This window comes from Selaginella moellendorffii, unplaced genomic scaffold, assembly GCF_000143415.4.
Source record: "Selaginella moellendorffii unplaced genomic scaffold, v1.0 SELMOscaffold_21, whole genome shotgun sequence".
In the NCBI taxonomy this organism is placed as follows: Eukaryota; Viridiplantae; Streptophyta; class Lycopodiopsida; order Selaginellales; family Selaginellaceae; genus Selaginella; species Selaginella moellendorffii.
Genome location: NW_003314282.1, coordinates 343,092 through 362,446, shown reverse-complemented (window position 1 = coordinate 362,446; position 19,355 = coordinate 343,092). Strand labels below are relative to the sequence as shown.

General features: G+C 49.2%; 8 protein-coding genes across 11 annotated transcripts; 3 read left to right on the top strand and 5 right to left on the bottom strand.

Annotated features, from left to right (window-relative positions):
• Positions 1–1,093: 1,093 nt before the first annotated feature.
• LOC112347341 (uncharacterized protein sll0103-like) lies at positions 1,094–2,791 on the top strand. The gene is made up of 2 exons (XM_024678053.1): positions 1,094–2,531; positions 2,595–2,791. The coding sequence occupies exons 1-2, from the start codon at positions 1,109–1,111 to the stop codon at positions 2,690–2,692; spliced, it is 1,521 nt and encodes a 506-aa protein (XP_024533821.1). The 5' UTR covers positions 1,094–1,108; the 3' UTR covers positions 2,693–2,791.
• A 661-nt stretch (positions 2,792–3,452) lies between these two features.
• On the top strand, positions 3,453–5,823 carry LOC9637787 (O-fucosyltransferase 1). 2 transcript variants are annotated; one of them, XM_024678052.1, is made up of 8 exons: positions 3,453–3,562; positions 3,762–3,972; positions 4,056–4,134; positions 4,206–4,276; positions 4,337–4,425; positions 4,495–4,615; positions 4,663–4,946; positions 4,998–5,823. In XM_024678052.1, the coding sequence occupies exons 1-8, from the start codon at positions 3,555–3,557 to the stop codon at positions 5,740–5,742; spliced, it is 1,608 nt and encodes a 535-aa protein (XP_024533820.1). In that variant the 5' UTR covers positions 3,453–3,554; the 3' UTR covers positions 5,743–5,823. The 2 variants fall into 2 exon arrangements, with proteins under 2 accessions (XP_024533820.1, XP_002973302.2); XM_002973256.2 differs by lacking the exon at positions 3,453–3,562 and adding an exon at positions 3,569–3,684.
• Positions 5,789–7,963, top strand: LOC112347339 (pentatricopeptide repeat-containing protein At4g02750-like). The gene is made up of 2 exons (XM_024678048.1): positions 5,789–5,974; positions 6,032–7,963. The coding sequence occupies exons 1-2, from the start codon at positions 5,805–5,807 to the stop codon at positions 7,950–7,952; spliced, it is 2,091 nt and encodes a 696-aa protein (XP_024533816.1). The 5' UTR covers positions 5,789–5,804; the 3' UTR covers positions 7,953–7,963.
• Positions 7,964–8,045: 82 nt separating this feature from the next.
• Positions 8,046–11,069, bottom strand: LOC9637786 (L-galactono-1,4-lactone dehydrogenase 1, mitochondrial). Of its 3 annotated transcripts, XM_024678049.1 has the most exons (10): positions 11,042–11,069; positions 10,957–10,985; positions 10,877–10,908; positions 10,609–10,824; positions 9,754–10,555; positions 9,446–9,696; positions 9,204–9,386; positions 8,669–9,146; positions 8,473–8,613; positions 8,046–8,410 (listed from the first exon to the last, which is right to left on the bottom strand). In XM_024678049.1, exons 5-10 carry the CDS (start codon positions 10,552–10,554, stop codon positions 8,246–8,248), a joined length of 2,019 nt encoding a protein of 672 aa, XP_024533817.1. In that variant the 5' UTR covers position 10,555; positions 10,609–10,824; positions 10,877–10,908; positions 10,957–10,985; positions 11,042–11,069; the 3' UTR covers positions 8,046–8,245. The 3 variants fall into 3 exon arrangements, with proteins under 3 accessions (XP_024533817.1, XP_024533819.1, XP_024533818.1); XM_024678051.1 differs by lacking the exon at positions 10,957–10,985 and having other exon boundaries at positions 11,042–11,068; XM_024678050.1 differs by lacking the exon at positions 11,042–11,069 and having other exon boundaries at positions 10,877–10,967.
• Positions 11,070–11,575: 506 nt separating this feature from the next.
• LOC112347342 lies at positions 11,576–12,181 on the bottom strand. The gene is made up of 4 exons (XM_024678058.1): positions 11,970–12,181; positions 11,886–11,912; positions 11,740–11,832; positions 11,576–11,692 (listed from the first exon to the last, which is right to left on the bottom strand). The coding sequence occupies exons 1-4, from the start codon at positions 12,179–12,181 to the stop codon at positions 11,653–11,655; spliced, it is 372 nt and encodes a 123-aa protein (XP_024533826.1). The 3' UTR covers positions 11,576–11,652.
• A 36-nt stretch (positions 12,182–12,217) lies between these two features.
• Positions 12,218–13,274, bottom strand: LOC9637785 (octanoyltransferase). The gene has a single exon (XM_002973064.2). It carries the CDS (start codon positions 12,939–12,941, stop codon positions 12,228–12,230), a length of 714 nt encoding a protein of 237 aa, XP_002973110.1. The 5' UTR covers positions 12,942–13,274; the 3' UTR covers positions 12,218–12,227.
• A 1,330-nt stretch (positions 13,275–14,604) lies between these two features.
• Positions 14,605–15,355, bottom strand: LOC112347462. The gene has a single exon (XM_024678384.1). It carries the CDS (start codon positions 15,353–15,355, stop codon positions 14,786–14,788), a length of 570 nt encoding a protein of 189 aa, XP_024534152.1. The 3' UTR covers positions 14,605–14,785.
• Positions 15,356–16,521: 1,166 nt separating this feature from the next.
• On the bottom strand, positions 16,522–19,355 carry LOC9641369 (LIMR family protein SELMODRAFT_432208-like). Its single transcript, XM_024678181.1, has 14 exons — positions 18,914–19,355; positions 18,712–18,797; positions 18,510–18,652; positions 18,306–18,416; positions 18,156–18,254; positions 17,970–18,092; positions 17,826–17,888; positions 17,701–17,765; positions 17,530–17,639; positions 17,364–17,478; positions 17,236–17,301; positions 17,077–17,187; positions 16,935–17,001; positions 16,522–16,876 (listed from the first exon to the last, which is right to left on the bottom strand). The coding sequence occupies exons 1-14, from the start codon at positions 19,258–19,260 to the stop codon at positions 16,775–16,777; spliced, it is 1,608 nt and encodes a 535-aa protein (XP_024533949.1). The 5' UTR covers positions 19,261–19,355; the 3' UTR covers positions 16,522–16,774.

Genomic DNA, 19,355 nt, shown 5'->3' with positions numbered 1-19,355 from the left:
ACTAAATCAAAATTCCATGAAATGAGATAACTACACCATACATTGGCTTGAAGATCTCCTTAGCCTGCTTGATATGAAGCACCTTTAAAAACCGTGAAGAGAAACCGAGGAAAACTCCAGACCTCAATGAGAGCGACATGAACAATTTCCTTGACATGGGAATCCTCCTCGTGCACGTCACATCTAATGAATTTGCTCAGCTCATTGCTGAACTCAACACCAGCAATACAAAGATCGTTGACACGAAAACCTGGTCAATCAGAACAATCTCATACTCAAAATCTGGATGGAGAAAAAGTTGGGACACAATGCCAAAACCTCTCTTTCTTTGATTGGAATTGGAACACCTGTGAAAAAGCTGAGAAAACCATCGTAAAAAACAAACAAATTTGAACGTTGGCCATACAAAGAATGTAAGAGAAGAAAAAGAAAAAGAAGAAAAAGAAGACGCCAGCAGATGTTTCTGGCATGGGGAACTTCTCGGAGAAGATGGCTTCCAGACTGCCTACGCAAGAAAGAGGAGGCCTTCTGGTGCGACAGTGTCAGAAATAGAACAATATAACAAAGAGAAAGCAAAATATTGATTGGGAACAGCCTGTGAACCATAGAATTCGGAATTGACAACTGCAAAAAAAAAAGAGCGTAGAGATTTACTTGGCAGTGATAATGCAGGACAAAAAGAGATAGAGAAGGAGAGCATTCCCATCAATGGTTATCAACCACCAAGAAACTAATAGAATAGAATAAAAAGGAGCAATGCTCCAAAGCAACTCAATTATAATCACCCTCTCGTATTGCGTCTGGCCCCAGTCTCGCCCTTGCCAATCACTTTGGAGGATCTGAAAATCCAAGAAATCCCAAATTATCTATTTATCTATCTTTCTATATATATATTGTTTTGATAGTCTTGTAGTGCCCAACTGGAAGCATGAGATTGATGGATGCAAAAATGCTATCGTTTTAGCGTCAGTGGCGTGCTCACTACCCACGTAAACGTTGTCCAGGTGTCCTCATCTGAACCGTCCGAAAAAAAAAAGAATTTAAATTGGAATGTAGGGCCAACTTGACCTCTTAAAGGTATAAAGTTCTCCCATATCGATCAGGAGCTATGGCGGCAGGGTTTGAGAAATTCGAGGTAAGCGGCATGGATGTCACGCTCGAGGAAGAAGAAATTGTTCATCTTAGCGAGGAGCTAGGCTGGCTAGTGATTGGCGAGCAGCCAGAGCTCAAGATCATCGGCGAGGTCGACAAGATCAAGGCCAAGGGAGAAGAACAAGTAGAGCGAATCTTTACAGCGCTGGTCCATCTCAAAGCTCCCAAAGATGAGAGCTCGGCCGCCGACAGTGCCCGCGCCCCGGTCGATCTGGTGACAGTGCTGGATGTGAGCGGCAGCATGCGCGGCCAGAAGCTGGAGCTTGTCAAGACCGCCATGGAGTTTGTGATCCGGAATTTGCGACAGCAGGATCGCCTCGCGATCGTCTCCTTCTCGGACGAGCCCAAAGTCCATCTCGGTCTCAAGAGGATGACCCACGAAGGTCGAGCCGCGGCGCTCAATGCAGTGGAGAAGCTGCGGAGCCTGGGAGGAACCGAGATCCGTCCGGGTCTAAAGGCTGGATTCGATCTTCTCTCGCGGCGCAAGAACAGGAACCCGGTGTCGAGCATTTTGCTTCTCTCGGACGGGATGGACAATGCGATCATGTTCAAGCGATGCAAAGTTCTTCCGGTGGATTCCTACCTCGAGAATGGGAGCGAGCGAGTTCCAGTGCACACTTTTGGATTTGGAAGTGACCATGATCCCGAGGCCATGCTGAGCATCGCCGAGGCCACGGGTGGCAGCTTTTGCTACGTGCAAGAGGAGTTTGCCGTCCAGCACGCGTTTGCTCAGTTCATTGGCGGGCTGCTTAGCGTGGTGGCACAGGAAGTGGAGGTCTGGATGGAGGCAAGCGGCAGAGCGCGGATCAAGAGTGTGGAAGCCACCGCCGGGACAACGGCCATGGCTGGCGATCGAGCTGCGACAGTGAAGCTTGGATCCTTGTACGCGGAAGAGGAGAGAGATATCCTGGTGGAGCTCTTGCTGCCTGGCTCTGACTCGAGCTCTTCGTCGCTGGAACTTCTCAAAGTTGGAGGGAGCTTTCGAGACCCGTCCAGCGACAAGACCCAGCAGCTTGCAACTTCGAGCCTGGTGATCCAGGAGCTCAAAGCTGGCGAGGAAGAGGAAGCGACAAAGATCGAGGTGGACAGGCAGAAGAACCGTGTGAGTGCCTCGAAGGCCATGGCTGCCGCTCGGAGGCTCGGATGTCGCAGCTCGGAAGACTTGGCGTCGGCAAAGCAAGCGCTGCTGGACGTGAAGCAAAAGATTGAGAGCTCCCGAGCGTTTGGAGCTGGCGATGTCTTGTCCAAGGGATTGGTGAGCGAACTCGAGGAGCTGATCCAGTGCATGATGGGGGATTATTACCGTTCCGGGGGACATGCTGTGCTGCTTGCGGCCGAGAATTCTCACGTCAACCAGCGATCTACGTACCAGTCGAGAGGTAAGACATTTTGGACAGCTCTTTTGTGTTCTAACTCTTGTGAATTTTCTCTGTTTAAATCAGCTCCTTCTGCGAAAAGAGAATGTTCGCTGACATCCTATCGAACTTCGGCGATGGTAGATATGCTGGACAAATCCAAAAAGTTCAAGAGTGAGAGATAGATTTAGATTTCAACTTGACAAAGCGAGAGCTTGATCCTAACGGTTTGATGTTTACTCCCAATGTAAATAACCACGCTGTGTGTTAATAGTTCTCGGATATTCGCTGGAAACAGAGAACTTACAACTGCGAAGCGAAAAGAAAAGGAAACACCATCTACAATCAAAGAAAGTTTCTTCGATCTTCGATCTCTTCCAACTTCCAAGCAAAGAATTTGCATGCGCTTTCTCGAAAAGTTTTGCTACAAGTATTAGAGCGACCAATCTCGGAAAGAGGTGGCGTTCCGTCCTGGGACGCCATGCTCACGGCCTACACTCTCAATGCATTCGCGGAACAAGCAATGGATCTCTTTGATTCCAAGGAGTGTGGTGGCTGCTACAATAGTTTCTTCGAATCCATGCCTTGCCGGGACGACTCAAAGTTCTCATGGAACTTCATAAGAACTCGAAGAGGTCGAGGAATTTAGCTCCTCATCCTCTTCACCGCAGCCGGAGCTAAGCTTTGAATCCTCCTCGCTCAATCCCACCTTGGTCCTTGCAGAGCTCGATTCTGGCCTACATTTCAATCCAAATCACTTTAAAGCTCCACCGGGAGAGATCAATCAGGGCAAGAGTGTTGAGTCCCTTTTAAAGCATTGGCGCTCTTTGTGAAATCCCAATCTTTCGTATTAGTCAATGTAGTCCAAGATAGTCAAACATAGTCTTCCCTTTGGAAAATAAAAGGGAATAAACTCGTCTCTTTCGTTGAAAATATTTCGCGGCATTTGGGTTTAGTTTTAGGGTTCTTGCGAGAGGAGCGCATCGATCCAGCTCGCTCGGCCCCCGACACGACGCATTGACGCGTAGAAAACAAGCGCCCCATTTGATGCGTAGGTAAGCGCTCTCGTCTCTCCTCGCTTAGGGCAACAGGGGCGGGATAGATCTACTCTCTCTCACACTCTCTCTCGCAACCAAAGAATGGTGCTCGTGCTGCGCAACAGATCTGATCCCTCGCTGTGTGTGGTAGCTCTAGCGCAGCTGCATTCTCTGGTTTCGGGAGCCTGATTCGTGGGTTTGTGTTTGGCTTGTCCAGGGGATCTAGCCACTCGCAAGACGATGATGAGCGTTCTCTCACGGGTGGAGCGTCGGCATTAGGAAGAAGGGGGCAGAGGCAATGGAAGCAAGTGACTGCCAGTATGAAGGGATTTGCTGGTCGATTGTCCATCTCTGGCCTGGTGCTGCTTCTGTGCATGGTGTCGCTGGTCTCGCAGTTGCGGCAAGACGGTGTCATCGTTCACTCTCATGTAAGCATTCCTCGCGCTTTCCTTGCTCCTCGTTTTTAAAGCGTTTTGTCTCTCTTGCTCCTTTTTTTTTTTTCTTTTGACAGATTGATGTGAATTCTCTTTGGACGAGCTCTTCTTCTTCTGGTTGGAGGCCTTCCTCGGCTCCCAGATCTTTTTGGCCGCGTAAGTAGAGTTTTTTTCTCATATCATTCTTTTCTTCTTGTATGTAACTTAGTGGACTATCTTGCTTGCAGCCCCTCCCAAGAAAAGCAATGGCTATCTCGTCGTTCGGTGCAATGGCGGGCTTAACCAGCAGCGTAGTGCCGTAAGAGACATTCTATTCTCCTTGCTTTTTATTTCCAGCTTCATCGATGTGTCATTGCAGATTTGTAATGCAGTTTTGGCAGCGAGGATAATGAATGCAACGCTTGTGTTGCCGGAGTTGGATACTAACTCGTTTTGGAACGATAAAAGGTCCGTATATCTTTTGCTTTCTCGTCCTTGGTTATGATAAAGAGCAAACAGTTGTTTTTGATGTTGCAGTGGTTTTGCTGGCATTTATGATGTAGAACACTTTATCAAATCCCTTAGACACGACGTCAAGATTGTGGAGTCCCTTCCTTACGTCTCCGACAAGAAGAAGAAAAAGATGAAGGCTTTCCAGGTTGGTTACTCGTTCTTTCAAACCAACGTAACTCTTGTCTGCTGTAGATCGCACCACCGCGAGATGGTCCTCCAAGTTGGTACGAGACCGAAGCGCTGGCTAAGATGAAACAGCACGGCGCGATATATCTCACTCCCTTTTCCCATCGCCTAGCCGAAGAGGTTCCAAACGCCGAGTACCAGCGGTTGAGGTGCCGAGTAAACTTCCACGCACTGCGTTTCAAGCCGGACGTGATGCAGCTGAGCAACCAGATCGTGAGCAGGCTCCGCGCTGAAGGCCACTTCATGTCGATCCATCTCCGTTTCGAGATGGACATGCTTGCATTCGCTGGGTACGTACTTCCTTCTTTCGTAGTCTTTCTCCACCGACAAGCTTCTCTCAGGTGCCTCGCCATATTCAAACCGGAAGAGCAGGAGATACTACGAAAGTACCGCGAGCAAAACTTTGCCAAGAAGCGCCTCGTCTACAACGAGAGGCGCTTAATCGGGAAGTGTCCCTTGACACCGGAAGAAGTCGGGCTCATCCTCCAGGCAATGGGCTTCGACAACTCGACCCGCCTCTACCTCGCAGCGGGCGACATCTTTGGAGGCGAGAGATTCATGCAGCCACTGCGAGAGATGTATCCTCACCTGGAGAATCGCACCACCGTGGCCGCTCCGGAGGAGCTGGAAGCTGTCCAGGCCGAGGGGAGAGGACTCCTGGGACCGGCGGTGGACTACATGGTGTGCTTGCTCTCGGACATCTTCATGCCAACTTACGACGGTCCCAGCAACTTTGCCAACAATCTCCTCGGCCACAGGCTCTACTACGGCTTCCGGACGTCCATCCAGCCCAACAGGAAGGCTCTGGCACCGATCTTCATGGCTCGCGAGAGTGGTGGCGGCGCCGCCGCCGCAAACTTCGAGGCCATGGTGAGAGGCGTGATGAGCGGTGGAACGTTTGGAAGGTCTCACCGCCGGGTGAATCCCGAGTCGTTCTACACGAATCCCTGGCCGGAGTGCTTCTGTAGGAAGGAGAGCGATGATCCGCGCGAGAGGTGCCCGGCGAACACCAGGATGAATGCCACGGCTTCGGAGGAGGAGGGTAGCGACGGGATCAAACGCGTCCTTTCGGACGATGTGGAATGAAATAGTGCATAGTATCTCATTGTTTTGGATTGATACTTATCGAGAGTTTATGATGAGAGTACATGGAGATCATAGAGAGTATCAGGGAATGCAAGACGTTGGTAGAGGCGAATGATTTGCACGATCGCGTTGCTTCATCTCAGGCCCCACTCGATACGTTTGTTGGTAACAAGCTGATTGAAATGCATGGCAGGGTCGGGAGCTTGAGTCAAGCCCGAGAGATCTTCGACAGGTTGGGGAGACAAAGAAACTCGTATTCTTGGGTTATAATGATGAATGCCTACTCTAGAAACGGCGAACTGGCCCTTGCGAAGCAAACGTTCGACGCTATGGCTCAGCCCAATCTGGTCGCATGGAATGCTCTTCTTTCAGCATATGCCCGTGCAGGGCATCTTCTAAGCACCCAAACATTATTTGATCAAATGCCACAGCACGACCTCATCTCTTTTTCCACAGTGTTTTTCCTGATAGCTCACAATAACTGCGTGGAAAGAATCCAGAGATTTTTTGACAAGATACCCCAAAAGGACATTGTGTTGTGGACAACTCTTCTTACAGCATATGCCAGGAAAGGGGATTTGCGGAGCTCAAAGCGTGTGTTTGATGAAATGCCATTTCGCGACCTCATCTCATGGACTGCCTTGCTGACGGCTTACGTGGAGGCCTGGAATCTCGTTGACGCTTTTGCTGTGTTTGACCAGATGCCCGAGTGGAATCTAGTGACGTGGAACTCCTTGTTGACCGCGTATGCCCAGGCGGGAAACGTTGAAAAGGCCAAGTCCACTTTTGACCAGATTGACTCTCCCAACATCGTGACGTGGAACACCATGTTGACCGTATTTGGTCAATCCGGCAATTTGGAGGAATGTAAGAGTTTGTTTTGGCAAATGCCGGTAAGGGACTTGACAACATGGAACATAATTGTGTCCGCGTATGCCCAGAGTGGGCATCAGCGGGATGCTTGTGGAATGTTTGACCGGATGCCACAGAGGAATGTTGTCTCCTGGAATTCGTTGCTTTCAATGTATGGTCAACGTGGTCAGCTCAACAAAGCAAAGCAAGTGTTTGGCTCTATGCCCGAGCTGGACATTGTCTCTTGGAACTCTATGCTCTCGGCGTACATCCAAAACGAGTGCTTGACAGAGGCAAAACACTTGTTTGACAAAGAGATGCCTTTTCATAACATGGTTTCCATGTCTTTGATCTTGGCAGCGGTGGCACAGGCAGGAAATCTGAGCCTTGCGAGAGATACTTTCAGTAAAATGCCAAGGCTGAATATAGCATCATGCACCACAATGCTGCTTCATGAGATTCCGGTTGAAGCTGCCACTATCTTTAAGCAAATGCCATTCCACGATCTACCAGCTCTTAATGCAATGCTGGCTGGATTTTCTCACAATGGGGAGCTGGAGGAAGCCAAACAAGTGTTCAATGAAGTGATGCCACAGCACGACATGGTTTCCTTTAACACAATGCTAGCCGCTTTCTCACGGGCAGGGAATCTAGAAGATGCCCGGTGCCTGTTCCTCAAGATGCCGGCACAAGACATTTATACTTGGAACTCAATGCTCGCGGCCTACATCCATATGGGCTACATCAAAGACGCAAAATCGTTCTTCTACAGTATGACCCAAAGAGATGAAGTATCTTGGACGTCTCTTCTTTGTGCATATGCCCAAGAAGGGCATTTGTTAAAAGCAAGACAGTTGTTTGATCGAATCCCACATCTCCAAAGCCTTGTAATCTGGAACATCATGCTCCATGCCTACTTCCAGGTGGGGGAGTTTATGCTCGTCTGTGATCTCAACCTCATGCTCATGCTCACAATCGAGATCCCAGATGGTTTCTACTTCACCATGGCCATGATCTCGTGCAGCCACCAAGGAAAGCTCGTCAAAGGAATGCAGTGCTTCACTTCCATGGCCACAGACTTTAGCATAGAGCCCTCGAAGCAGCACTACACTTGCATGGTGGACTTGCTAGCGAGGGCCGGGCATCTGACAGATGCCCAGGAGGTGATCAATGAGATGCCGTTTGCGGCTGATGGTTTAGACTGGATGTGCCTCCTTGGGGCGTGTAGAAATCATGACAGCCTAAAGCACAGCCTCAACACAGCCAAGCTTATGGTAAAATCTCATCCTGGCTATGGAGGTGCTTACGTTTTGGCTATGAACTTGATTCGTCACCCTCTAAATGCGAATAGTCCTTAGTTTATTTCTTAGTTTAGTGTCTCTATAAGCTCGCTGCTAAATATTCTTTGGGGATTGAAAAATCCGTGGAGTTCTTGATCTTAGAGCCCTGGATACGTTGGATCGACCAGCTTGTATGAACTTACACTTCTTTTTCTTCTACAAACAAAAAAGCAAGCGACAAAAGTTTCGCTTTGAAACTCTCGATGGATCTTGTCTTGACGATCGATAATCAGGCAGGTTCCATACTTATACTTCTACAATTCTAACTATTACTTATTATCACATCTTTGTTTCTCTGTCAGCAAATCTACTTACTGGGTTTGGACATGGCGGTACTTCGGGAAGAGTGTCTCTATAAGCTCGTTGGTAAAGATTCCCCGGGGATCGATCTCAATCTGAGCTTTGACGAAAGAATCCACGGGGAATCTCTTCTTGAGCCGCTCCCGGGACCACTCGGCTTCCTCCTTATCTCGAATCTGCAAGTAAAGAAGAGTGAGTGATCGATCTATCGCAATCTTTGAAAACTAATGTCACGCACCTCGACTTTTGCCCAGTGCTCGTACGCTCCATACGGATCCCAGAGATTCTTTTGGACAGCACCACGGTAGTCAAAGAAGCTCTCGGTGATCGCCTGCCTCTGCGCAGGATCTTCAGTCGGCAAGTACATGATGATTCCAACCTACATGGGACAACAAACAAGTTTGAGAAAGAAAGGAAAAATCAGATTTGCTTACCCAGGAGAACAAGCGATCTGGAGAAGGATCTGATGCTGGCGACATGGAGCTTCTGCTACTCGAAGTCCACCGCTGCTCGATAGGCCCTGGCGCTGGAATGTTTCTCTTTCTGATCAGCTCCAGCAGCTCCTCCATAAACTTGATGTCGCTCATGTCGGGCTCGTCCACTGTTCCCGCGGGAAAGCAAACCTCTGACACCCACTGCTGGCCACCACAGTCGAAGCTCAGGATCTCGTGGCTCCAGCCCACGCGATAACCTGTGTTTCGTCTCCAGTAGGTTGCTTCGGCCTTGTTGACGCGCTTGACATGCTCGGGATCAAGAGGTGCAAATGCCAGCACTCTGTCGCGCATTGCCGGGAAAGTCATAGCCTCTTGGTATACCGTCCCGGTAGATCCTTTGCTTCCAGCAGCAGTGCCACTCCATATTCCAGCCATGGCATTAACTTTTGGGGGCATCTCACTTTTCGTTTCCGGCTGACTGAAGAAAACGGCTCACAGTCATACAAGATCCATTTGAAATATTGGTACTACATACCCGCGCTTTCGAACCATATCGTTATAGACGTCCATCATCGACTTTATTTTGCCAGCGTCATCTTTCTCCTTCTCGGTAGGAGGTTCTTGGCCTTCAAGCAGAGGATTACTCTGGATTACGACGACCACGTCCGTGTAAGGAATCCACATATATCTGAGGTGCCTGTTTTGCTGAAGCCACTTCCTATAAAAGACATTTAATCAAATTAGCAAGTCAGGAGTAAACCAAAAAAGTAAGCTTACTTGTGATTCTTTCGTACTTCTTTCATGTTGGAGACGAGAGTTTGCTCCACAAGCTTGTGGGCAGGCACACACTGAAGAGTAACTTCAGCTACGATTCCCAATGTGCCGAGACCACAGCGAGCAAGATGAAACAGTTCCGGGTCGGATTCTTCGGAAAGCTCGATCGTCCCCCGGGTAGGAGTAACAACCTTCATCTTTACCACCCGCTCGTCGCCGGGTGGAATGGCTGCTCCAGTTCCATGAGCTCCGACCTGGAAAATTCGAGTGTTATCTTTGCGGAAGTCGAAAAACTCAATAAGAAATTATACCTGGATAAATCCTCCTACTTGCTGTTCCTTGATAGAGGCGTAATTTTCCAAAGTCAACCCGTGAGGCTTTAAGGCCTCCACCACTTGATCAATCCTAGCTCCTGCCTGTACCGTTATCTGCTTCTTCGTCGCGTCGACAACCAAGACTTTGTCCATCAGTGCCATGTTCACCATCCCTTCGTTGGAGAATCCCAGTCCATTCGGCGAAAGGCCGGATCCAGTAGGCCTGATGGTCCTCGTCGTGACATGCCCGAGCTTCACAATCCTCTCCAAGTCGTAGAGGGTCTCTGGGTGATGGTAGTACCTCGGATGAGCTTCGTGAGTGTTACTCCAATTAGTCACGGTCTCCTCTTCTTTGCTGGTGATGCTCTCGTCCTCTTGAGTCCTAGACCACGGAGTACCATAGTACGTCCCAACAGCGCACGTTAGCAGCAGCAACCCATATAAGCTGTAGCGTATGGAATTGGGGAGAGAGCCAACCGGAGGAAGACTTGCCACAGACCTCCACGAATTCCCAAACAAAGGAGGAAGGTTGCTGCTGTGAGCGGTGCCCAGTCTCACCGCGGAAATCAATCTTTTGCTCGAATCGGGCTTTGCAGTAGCGCAAGAACTAATTCCTCGCGGAAACCCAAGCGTTCCTGGATTGCTGGAAGGGAGAAACCTGTAAAGCTGGCCCCGGAGAACATCTTGAGCAGCGCAGCTAGTGGACTCAGTGCGTAGAATCCCAGCGCCAGTGGCGGATGAAGCCAGGCGAGCCCTGTAAGCCGCAAAAACATGCTTAAAAAGCTCCGATCTCCTCATCCTGGAAAGCACCCAGAATTAAATCGCAAGAAGAAGAGGAGAGAAAACTTTTACCTCCGCGAGAACGATCAGAGGAAAAGCTAGCAGTTGATGGAATCACCCTCAGCAGACGCGCGCATCCTCAGCAGTACCTACATTCCAGGAATCCCGTCGCCATAGCCAAAACCTCAAGAATCTATTAGGGCTTTAAAACTTCGCTATATGTGCATGCGCGAGAAACCACGTGGCAGAGAGAACAAGATGACGTGGCAAACACTGGAAAATTAATCCCTGGGAAAGCAAAAGTGAGCCGACGAGCTTCGTTTAATTGCACAGAACTTACCTCTACCTAGCTGGATCAATTCGATTCCCGGCCTGAGAAGAACCATGAAAAAAGATCGATGAGCTTCGCGAAGAACTTACCTCCAGATGGATCCACTTCGATTCCCGGCCTGAGAAGAACCATACAAAGCATTCGATGAGCTTCGTTTAATTGCGAAGAACTTACCTCCAGATGGATCCATTCGATTTTCGGCCTGTGAGAAGGATGCAGAAACAATCGATTAGTTTTTCTTCCTGGCAAAGGAAGTAAGAACGTACCCCGGGGATCATTGGGAGTCACTGGAGTTCAGACGGACGGAGAAGATCAGTGCATTGCGGTCATTGAGTCGACGCAGGCAAAGTTTCATCACGCCTTTGTCCGTTAAGTTCTTGCCGTTTGGCAGATCTTTCCTCAACGCCGTCATCAGAGCCGGACGAAGGTCTTCCAGCTGCTGTGACCCGTGAAACATGAGGTGAAGATAGCAGTAGGCAGAGTACAGTCCCTCTGGTCCTTCAAAAAAGCTGCAAAATGAAGAGCTCGAATCGAACAATTGATCAAATTGCAAAGTCCTTACTCGGTGTGGTAGTACAAATCGTTGCTGTCCGGCATGCCACCTATCATTCCGTGTATCACCTTATCGAGTTTCCCGTAGAGCTCTGGATTCTCTTGCCGGACAAACTCACTCAGCCTTTTCCAGCTTAGACGGCAATAGCTGATCGATCAAGCAAATGAAAAGTATATAGGGAAAAAGAAAGAAGGATCAAATTTGTATAGTCTGCCTATTACGAATCGCGGTCTTACCAGGCATCGAACCTTGCGTCCTCCTCGTCATCAAGGCTGCAGTGGAGAGGTTTTCATCCCAATGAAATCGTTTGAAACAGTACCAGTCGGGGTAATCGGGGTTCTCGATGGTTTCCGCCTCCTCTCGCGTTCTTGCCTTCATGATCTCCTCCGGCGATGCCTTGGGTACATTCTTCCTGACGATCGCACCGTTAGCCATGGCGCCAGAAAGAAAGAATGGAGATCATACCTGTGTCGTGCCAGATGCGAGGACTTGCTGCCAAAACACCCCCAAATTTCAGTCGTGAAAGAGGAGATTCACAAGAGAGCATACGGGATCTTGTCGCGGACCATCCGGATGATCTGTCGCTTGATAATCCGGGCCTCCTTGCGAGAATCCGCGAGCTCCAGCTCCAAGAACTTGAACAGCAGTTTACCTCGATCTTCCGAGGAGCACAGCGCCAGGAATCGATCGACGAGAGCTTCCCCCGGCGTGCGCTCTCTCTTCCGCTGCCGCGGCGCCATTCTCACAACCTTGCCAGGCATTGCAACTCGACCCTAGCTTCAAAAAATGGGCGGGAATTTATGTAAGCTAGAGGACGTCCCCGGTTCGAATCCCTTCCCCAAGGTTTTCAGTAGAAACCACTCTCTCGTAGCCCATAAGACGAACGAAGCTTTGGAGGAGCTGTTCTTCCACTAGTTTTTCATCCACTCTCTCCTGCCCGAGCTCTCGAGCGAGCGACGTGACCTCCTTGTCCAGGATTCCACACGGGACGATGTGCTTAAATCCATCCAGATCGGTGTTGGCATTGAATGCCAGGCCGTGCATCGTCACGCCCTGGGGAGCGCTGATCCCCAGCGCGCCAATCTTCCGTCGCTGATCGATCCAGCAGCCTGTCTGGGAAGGGATTCTTCCGGCCTGGAGCTTGTAATCCCTCGCCACTTCCAGCATGAGATCTTCCAGCCGCTCGACAAAGAGCCGGATTCCAATCCCCAGCGCCCGGAGCGAGACGATAGGGTAGAGAATCGGCTGGCCGGGGCCGTGGAATGTGGCATCGCCGCCGCGATGCGTCTGGTGGACCTCGATCTGGAGGCGCTGGAGCTCGGATTGGGGCGTGAGAATGGCGTCGGAGAGGCTGTGGCGGCTTAGGGTATGGCGGCCGAGCGTGATCGTGGGAGGATGCTGCGCCAGGACGAGCGTGTCATCGATGCCGCCACTGCGCCGCTGCTCGTGGAGATTGCGCTGAAGTGCCAGAGCTCGATTGTAGGGTATCGTCCCCGCCCGCAAGACCTGGAGCGTTCTCATTCTAGAGGGAAAATATTTGGATTAGGGTTTGAGGAAGAAAGATAGCGCCAGAGCGTGGATTGATCGCTCACTGCGATGGAGGGCTGATTTTCACGAGCTCCAAGAAGGGGATTGATGGTTCTTGCGAGGCGCTGGCTCCGGGATCGTAAGATCAGCCGCATTTTACACAAGTTACAGGGAAGAGGAGCTCACAACTCGGCCAAAAGAAGAATGCTGCCACCGTTAACTATGCTCTTAGAACTTTCTCCTCATTGTCACAATGATCCAGGGGTGTGTGGGCGAATCGGCCGCTTTCTTGTGTGGATGATCCACACTTCTGAAGAACAGGCAACGAAGAGGTATGTAACTTATTTCATCCAAAAACTTCACCTGATAGAAGAAGCTCTTGGCAGGCACCTTATACGAACGAGTTTCTCTCGTCCATTCACTCGGAGTCCACTGCTACTTATGTATTTCAGTCATGGAGATACAACACTTGCGGCAAAAAGATGTCTGGAGCATCGATTTTTTCACGAGAGCTTGCCGGACTGAGGAGAAAGCTTGCGAGTTTTGGCCGAGGATGCGCTTATCCATGCTAATCTTATGGCTGGTCTTAAAGGTACGTTATGTTTTTCGACTTTTTGTTACGTTGATGGCGCATGAAAGTCTCTCTCTCTCAGGGGTCCCTGCGGAGGAATGGTCTTTTACCAAAGAGGAAAGCGACCGGCAAGAAAAATCTCGCGAGGCCGAAGTCTGCTCGCGGTTTGTTGTGATTGTCCTCGCAAATCATATTGCGGCGCGGCAAGTCGCATTCAAGCAAGTGAACAGCACGCAGCTTACATCAGGTAAGTAAAGAAGAACACTCAGGCTCGCCCAAGAGATGGAACAAGCAACCATCTCTTGCAGTGGGATTTTTGCGGCGGCGTCTTGGTCTCACTGGTGAGCACCAGCAGTCCTTTTCGAACAGTGACTTACGCACCGTCGCATTTGTTCCAGGCAGCCGGAGTGTTTTCCAGAACTGAGAAGTCCAAACAAAAACGCTGTTGCCGTATAGGAGTGTATTTTTTATTTATTCTTTCATGGCCGCAGGAACACCGGCCACGAAACAGCTCGTCCCGTGCAGAGAGAACACGGGGAGTTTCTCGGGGGACTAGAGGACAGCAGCGAATTAATGGAGCTACGGGTGGAGGTGGACAGATTTGGCTGTGGATTCGAGGTTCCTGGTCTGGATCTGGATTCTGGAAGCAGTGGCAGCAAGGAAAACAGCAGCAGCCAAAGCGAGCAAGCAGCAGCCAAGTAGCGGCGCGGCGATTTGATGGTTTCGTCGTCTCTCGCCAGAGCTTTGGAGGTGTGCCACTTTGTTAAACTGTCTTGGGTCCCATTGACTTGAATGTTTCGTGTGGTGTGACAGGGGCCTTGAAGATTTTTGGACACCTCGCCGTGAATCAAACAGGGATTCCAAGTTTTCACGCTACCACAAGTCGTATAATCCATTGTTTTTCCAGCGCGCGCGATCATTGAGGCGAATCTCCAATGAGTGTAAGCTCTTTTGTTTATAGAGTTTGATCTTTCTTCTCCAGCGATGATCTGAAAAAACTTGGTTTTTACGCTCTGGCGAAGTTTCGATTGACTCCTTCAGAGGTACGTGAAACAGATCCGCAAAGAAAACACGCTACACAGTCTGTGATCATTTAATGAATGCTTCCATTTATACAGGAGAAAACGTCTTTTTGTACACGACAACCTTTTGCCTTCTCCTCGACGGCGCCGAGCGAGAGAGCTATGGATGGAAAACTCCTCCACTGCGGTTTCCTCGTGAGCCCACGACTTTGGATCGATCAAACTCTTGCGCCGTCGGTCGAGACTCATCGCATCCTCGTCGTCGCAAACGCTTGCCACTTGAGAGGCCGGAAGAGATTGCGAAGATCCAGCCACACGAAGAGCGCGCGGCAGGCATCAAACGGGATCCTGATGTAGCTCCGCCAGGCGCAGCTCGAGGGAGAGCACTTGGCGGAGTTCCTCGCTTTTGCTGTCGGTGGAGACGATGGGCGGAGGTAGGCCTTGGCGGCCTGCTCCACTAGCCTGTTCTTGATGGGAATCCTTGGAGAGGGGCTGGGATTCTTGAGAGATTGGTGCTGGGATTGCTGCTTCTTTACGCGGCTGGACATGAGATCGCTGAGGCTTGTGTAATCGAACGATCGCCTCCTACCACTGTTGTCGCCGCCATCGCCATGATCAAACAAGGCAATTTGATCGCTCGTGTCGCTCTTGGTGATCCTCAATCGCTGCGCTATTGGCATCTCCCCTCGATACTCCTCTATTCTCGCTCGTTCGCTCGCTCGCTCTCGCTCGATCCTGCCCTCTCGCCACTCCAGAGGCCCAGGCCCCAAATTTTTGGACCACCCTAAAATACTAAAGCCTTTTATTCCTGGCATGTTGGGGCATATTCCTCAAGGAATATGCCCACGTGGCATATCCCGTCCTTCCAGGCGCGCTCGTTTATCACGAGAAATGGGACGCGGAACTGAAATTATTTATTTTCACAGTCAAAACCAAGTGACTAGCCCGCCGTTTGACTTTTGCCAGCCGCAACGCAACTTGCTCGCCGCCATTGGCATTGGGGCGACCGGAGTTGACTGCCTGACCACCGGTACCGCTGGCGTGGACGCTGGCGTTCTTATTGCAGGACCATGGTAGTAGCTGCCGTGGCTGTGGCGTCACCTCCATAATTAGTGGTAGTAGTAGTAGTTATAGTCGTGTTGAGCTTCACTAAGATCATCCAATGCAAGAGCGTGTTGGTGGTGGTGTGGGTGGTCTTGAGCTTGAAGATTACCATCCTCGCAGTTCCTGTCACTATTAAATGGCAGCAGTGATCAGCACAAGGAGAAGAGCACGAGAATTAGGAATTGCCATTGATAGTGTCATTGAGCCCGATTTTATTTTCTTGTGGTTCTCTCCACTCTTCTTGAGAGTTTTTTTTTTTTCTTTTCCTGTGGTTCTCTCTTGTAACTTCTTTTTTATCTGTGGTTTTATTGAGAGTCCGAATGGCATAAATATTTGGACTACAATGGCGATGTAAAAACTTGCAACTTGACATAAAATGCTGGACAGCAAGATGCCATAAAGATAAACATTGCAACGCAGTTGATTTTATTCATTGTTTATTTCCCTATATACAACTCAGTACATGGCTTGACTTTTCGGAGTAACTTTCAATTGTCACCCTCGGCGTTGACTTTCGCGGCGGTGTCACCACCACTGGAGTTAACGTCGGCTCCACCAGCTTTGCCAGTTTCAGCGCTAGAACTATAGTGCGGGCAGTAACCATGGTGGCAGCGGTGGCGGTGGCGGTAGTAGTGGTGGGGATCGTCATCGTCGTGACGATTCTGAGCATGGATTTCGTCCCACTCCCGATCGTCGTCATCTCCATCGTGATCAGCATTCTTCTTGGCGGCCATCCTCGCACTTCCTTCCACGACCATTAGCATCGCGGCCGCGAGCAGCAGCGCGATGACAAGAGCGCGCGAGATCGCAGTAGCCATCGCCGAGAGAGCGATCAATCGATCGAGCAAACACTAGAGTGGAAACCAGGAACGCGAAAAAACGAAAGAGATCTAGATACCTTGCCTTGCAGTGCCTGCCTCGGCTTATATACGCGCTGCCAGATGCCACAGTTGAAACGTGTAAACCTTCCAACTTTGCCTTTTGAGTAACTTCTATACTCATCCCAAAAGCCCTCAATGGATTGCATCCATTTGTGCTCATCCCGAAAGCTTCTATTTTCCCTGTGTTGTTCACGTTATTACCCCAGCGAGTTGTAAAGAATGTGTTTTGTTACCTCGTGTGTGTAGTTCTCACACTTCTTCCTTCTTTTTCTTCTTCTTCTTGTCCCTCTTCTCTTTTTCCTTCTTGTCCCGTTCGATAGTAAACTTTGTCTTCCTTTGTCGCTTTTTACCCTGAGTTTATTCCCGTGCTCGTCAGATAGTTCCCAGGAATGTTCAAGGGAAAACTTACGCATGTCCAGTAGCAAAGGAAGCTCAAAAACGCAAACACGATGAATGCTATTTGGAAAACGTTGAATCTGCAACAGCCATACGAAGGCCGAGTTAATCGATCAAAACAAACAAGCCAGGAACTGAAACAAAGCAAGCCGTACATGAAGAGATACTTCAAACCTCTCAATGACTCAAGCGAGTGGCCAAATATTTCCTGAGCGGCAGTAGCTTCGGCGTACAATGAAAAGGCTTTCGTGCAGAATTGAATCACGCTGCAAACAGTTTTGAGCTTGCTAAAAACCATGTTAAAACTACGATACCTTGTTGAACATAGAAGGATAATGGCCACGTTGAAAAGAAACGAGTTCATGAGCGTGCCTTGGTACCTATAGTTTCATAATAAAAACCATTACATTCTAGAAAATGCATTTTTTAAAAAAATGCTTACTTCATTGGATGAATGGAAAGAAAAAGAAGCCTCATTCCCAGATGCATCTCTCCAGATATGACAGACATGACGAGGTAGTAGCAAAAAATTGCAAACGCGGTAGTTCCTAGCAAGCCTGAAAGGAAGGAAACTATTCAGGTCTAGAGATCGCATCAACAGAAAGTACCCCAGGCACTGTCAAGCTGAATAAAGACTTGGTTCAGAAACGGAAAAGCTGGAGGATTGACAAGCATGAAAACAATGATGTGGAGAAGCCAAATTATAGACAAAGCCAAACTGCAACAAGAGAAATAATAAGACTGAATCTTTTTCTCAAGACTTAAAAGGACTTTCTTACCCGACAATGCCAAAAACAAGCTTGGCTAGGTAGAAGAGAACCGTAAGAGCCCAGGATGTGTCTGCCTGAGAGAAAACCAGCAGTAGAATCAGCACAAAAACTTAGATGGTAAACTAGAACGGTACCTTCTCTCCCTGTGGGAATGCCTCGTTCAGAGCTTCAACATCATCTTCCAAAAAGACAAGCTCCTGAATCGAGCTACACATATGCGTTTGTCAACACGATCACGTCCACCATTTGCTTTTGTTTCTGTGCGCAGTGGTGCTGACCTGCTGGACTTTCTTCACATTTTTTCGAAACTTCCGTCCTTTCTTCCCACCTCTCTCTTCGCGTTGGAGGCCCAAAGTCGCCGCTTTTAGCTCGTTAGAGCGCTTGGCTAGATCAGTCGCCTCCTGCAAAGCCATCACCTTGAAGATATTAGTTGCAAGAAACGAGAACAAATCACACACACACACCTTTACGTATTGAGCACGAGTAATAACACACTTGGGCCTGTTTTTGAAAGCAAATATGAGGCTCAGTGGTAATGTTGCCATTCCAACACCGCCAAACATCTGCAGGAAGAAAATCACATCTTCTAGAAAATAGAACACAAACGACATTACCGTGAAGAGTATTGATCCTATTATTGTATTTAACGCGATCACGTAAGTCGGGAAGGGCGCACGCACAGACCACGTAGTTTTAACCAGAGATCCAGACGTATAAGCTGCACACTATTATAAAACATTGCCCAGATCAATGCAAAAAAACAAAAAAACAAAAAAACAAAAAAAAAAAAAACAAGGAGAAAAGCGCTAAGAACTTACCATGAGAGTAACATTCGAAGACAATGAGAAACCAGCCGGAAACAAGCACGGAGCCTTTGCATTGAGCGAGCTAAAATCATTGGTGAACGCCAACGTCGTGGATGAAAGACGTCTCACGGTGAAATCGGCATAGCCGATCACAGCTTCAAGCAATCACGTAGAAAAAGAGTTTAAGAACGAAAGATAGAAAAGAGCTTCTTACCATAGAGAATTCCAAGGAGGAGGCAAAAGACAGTGAGGAGTATCACCACCCACAAGAGAGCGTTCTTTATCCTTTGTGTCACAGTCCTGGAAATCACCAAGAACAAAGAAAGTTTTTGAGATCATGGAGGAATAGAAAGAACTTAAGAAACTCTAGGAGGAGCTCGGTCGATCGAGTGTTCTACAAAGAGATGGAAGATTACTTCTCCTGATCGCCCTCGTAGAAGAAGATCGCGAAGGGAATGACGAGATAGACAAGCACAGTGTCGATGATGTAAACCGCCCACCATAGCTGCTTCATCGGGAGAGTGAGCTTACACGCCCCGACGTAGAGATTCTTCTCGCAGGAATGGCGATTCGCGACGTCCGCCGGGAGCATCAGGATCGAGAGTTGAGCAATGCTAAGCCCAATCACGACGATGATCTTGGGAAGATATGCCTGATTCGAGTCATCCGGATGCTGGTACCTGATGAGAATGTAGATATTGATCGCGAAGACGAGCAGAGTGAGGAGCACCACGATCACCAGCAGCACTACATTGTACTCCATCCCGATCGGATCGATCGATAGCCCGGGTGAGCATTCCTGGGCGGTTTTCACCAGACCACACGCCCAAGAACCCTAATTTCAACGGCTGGGATTTG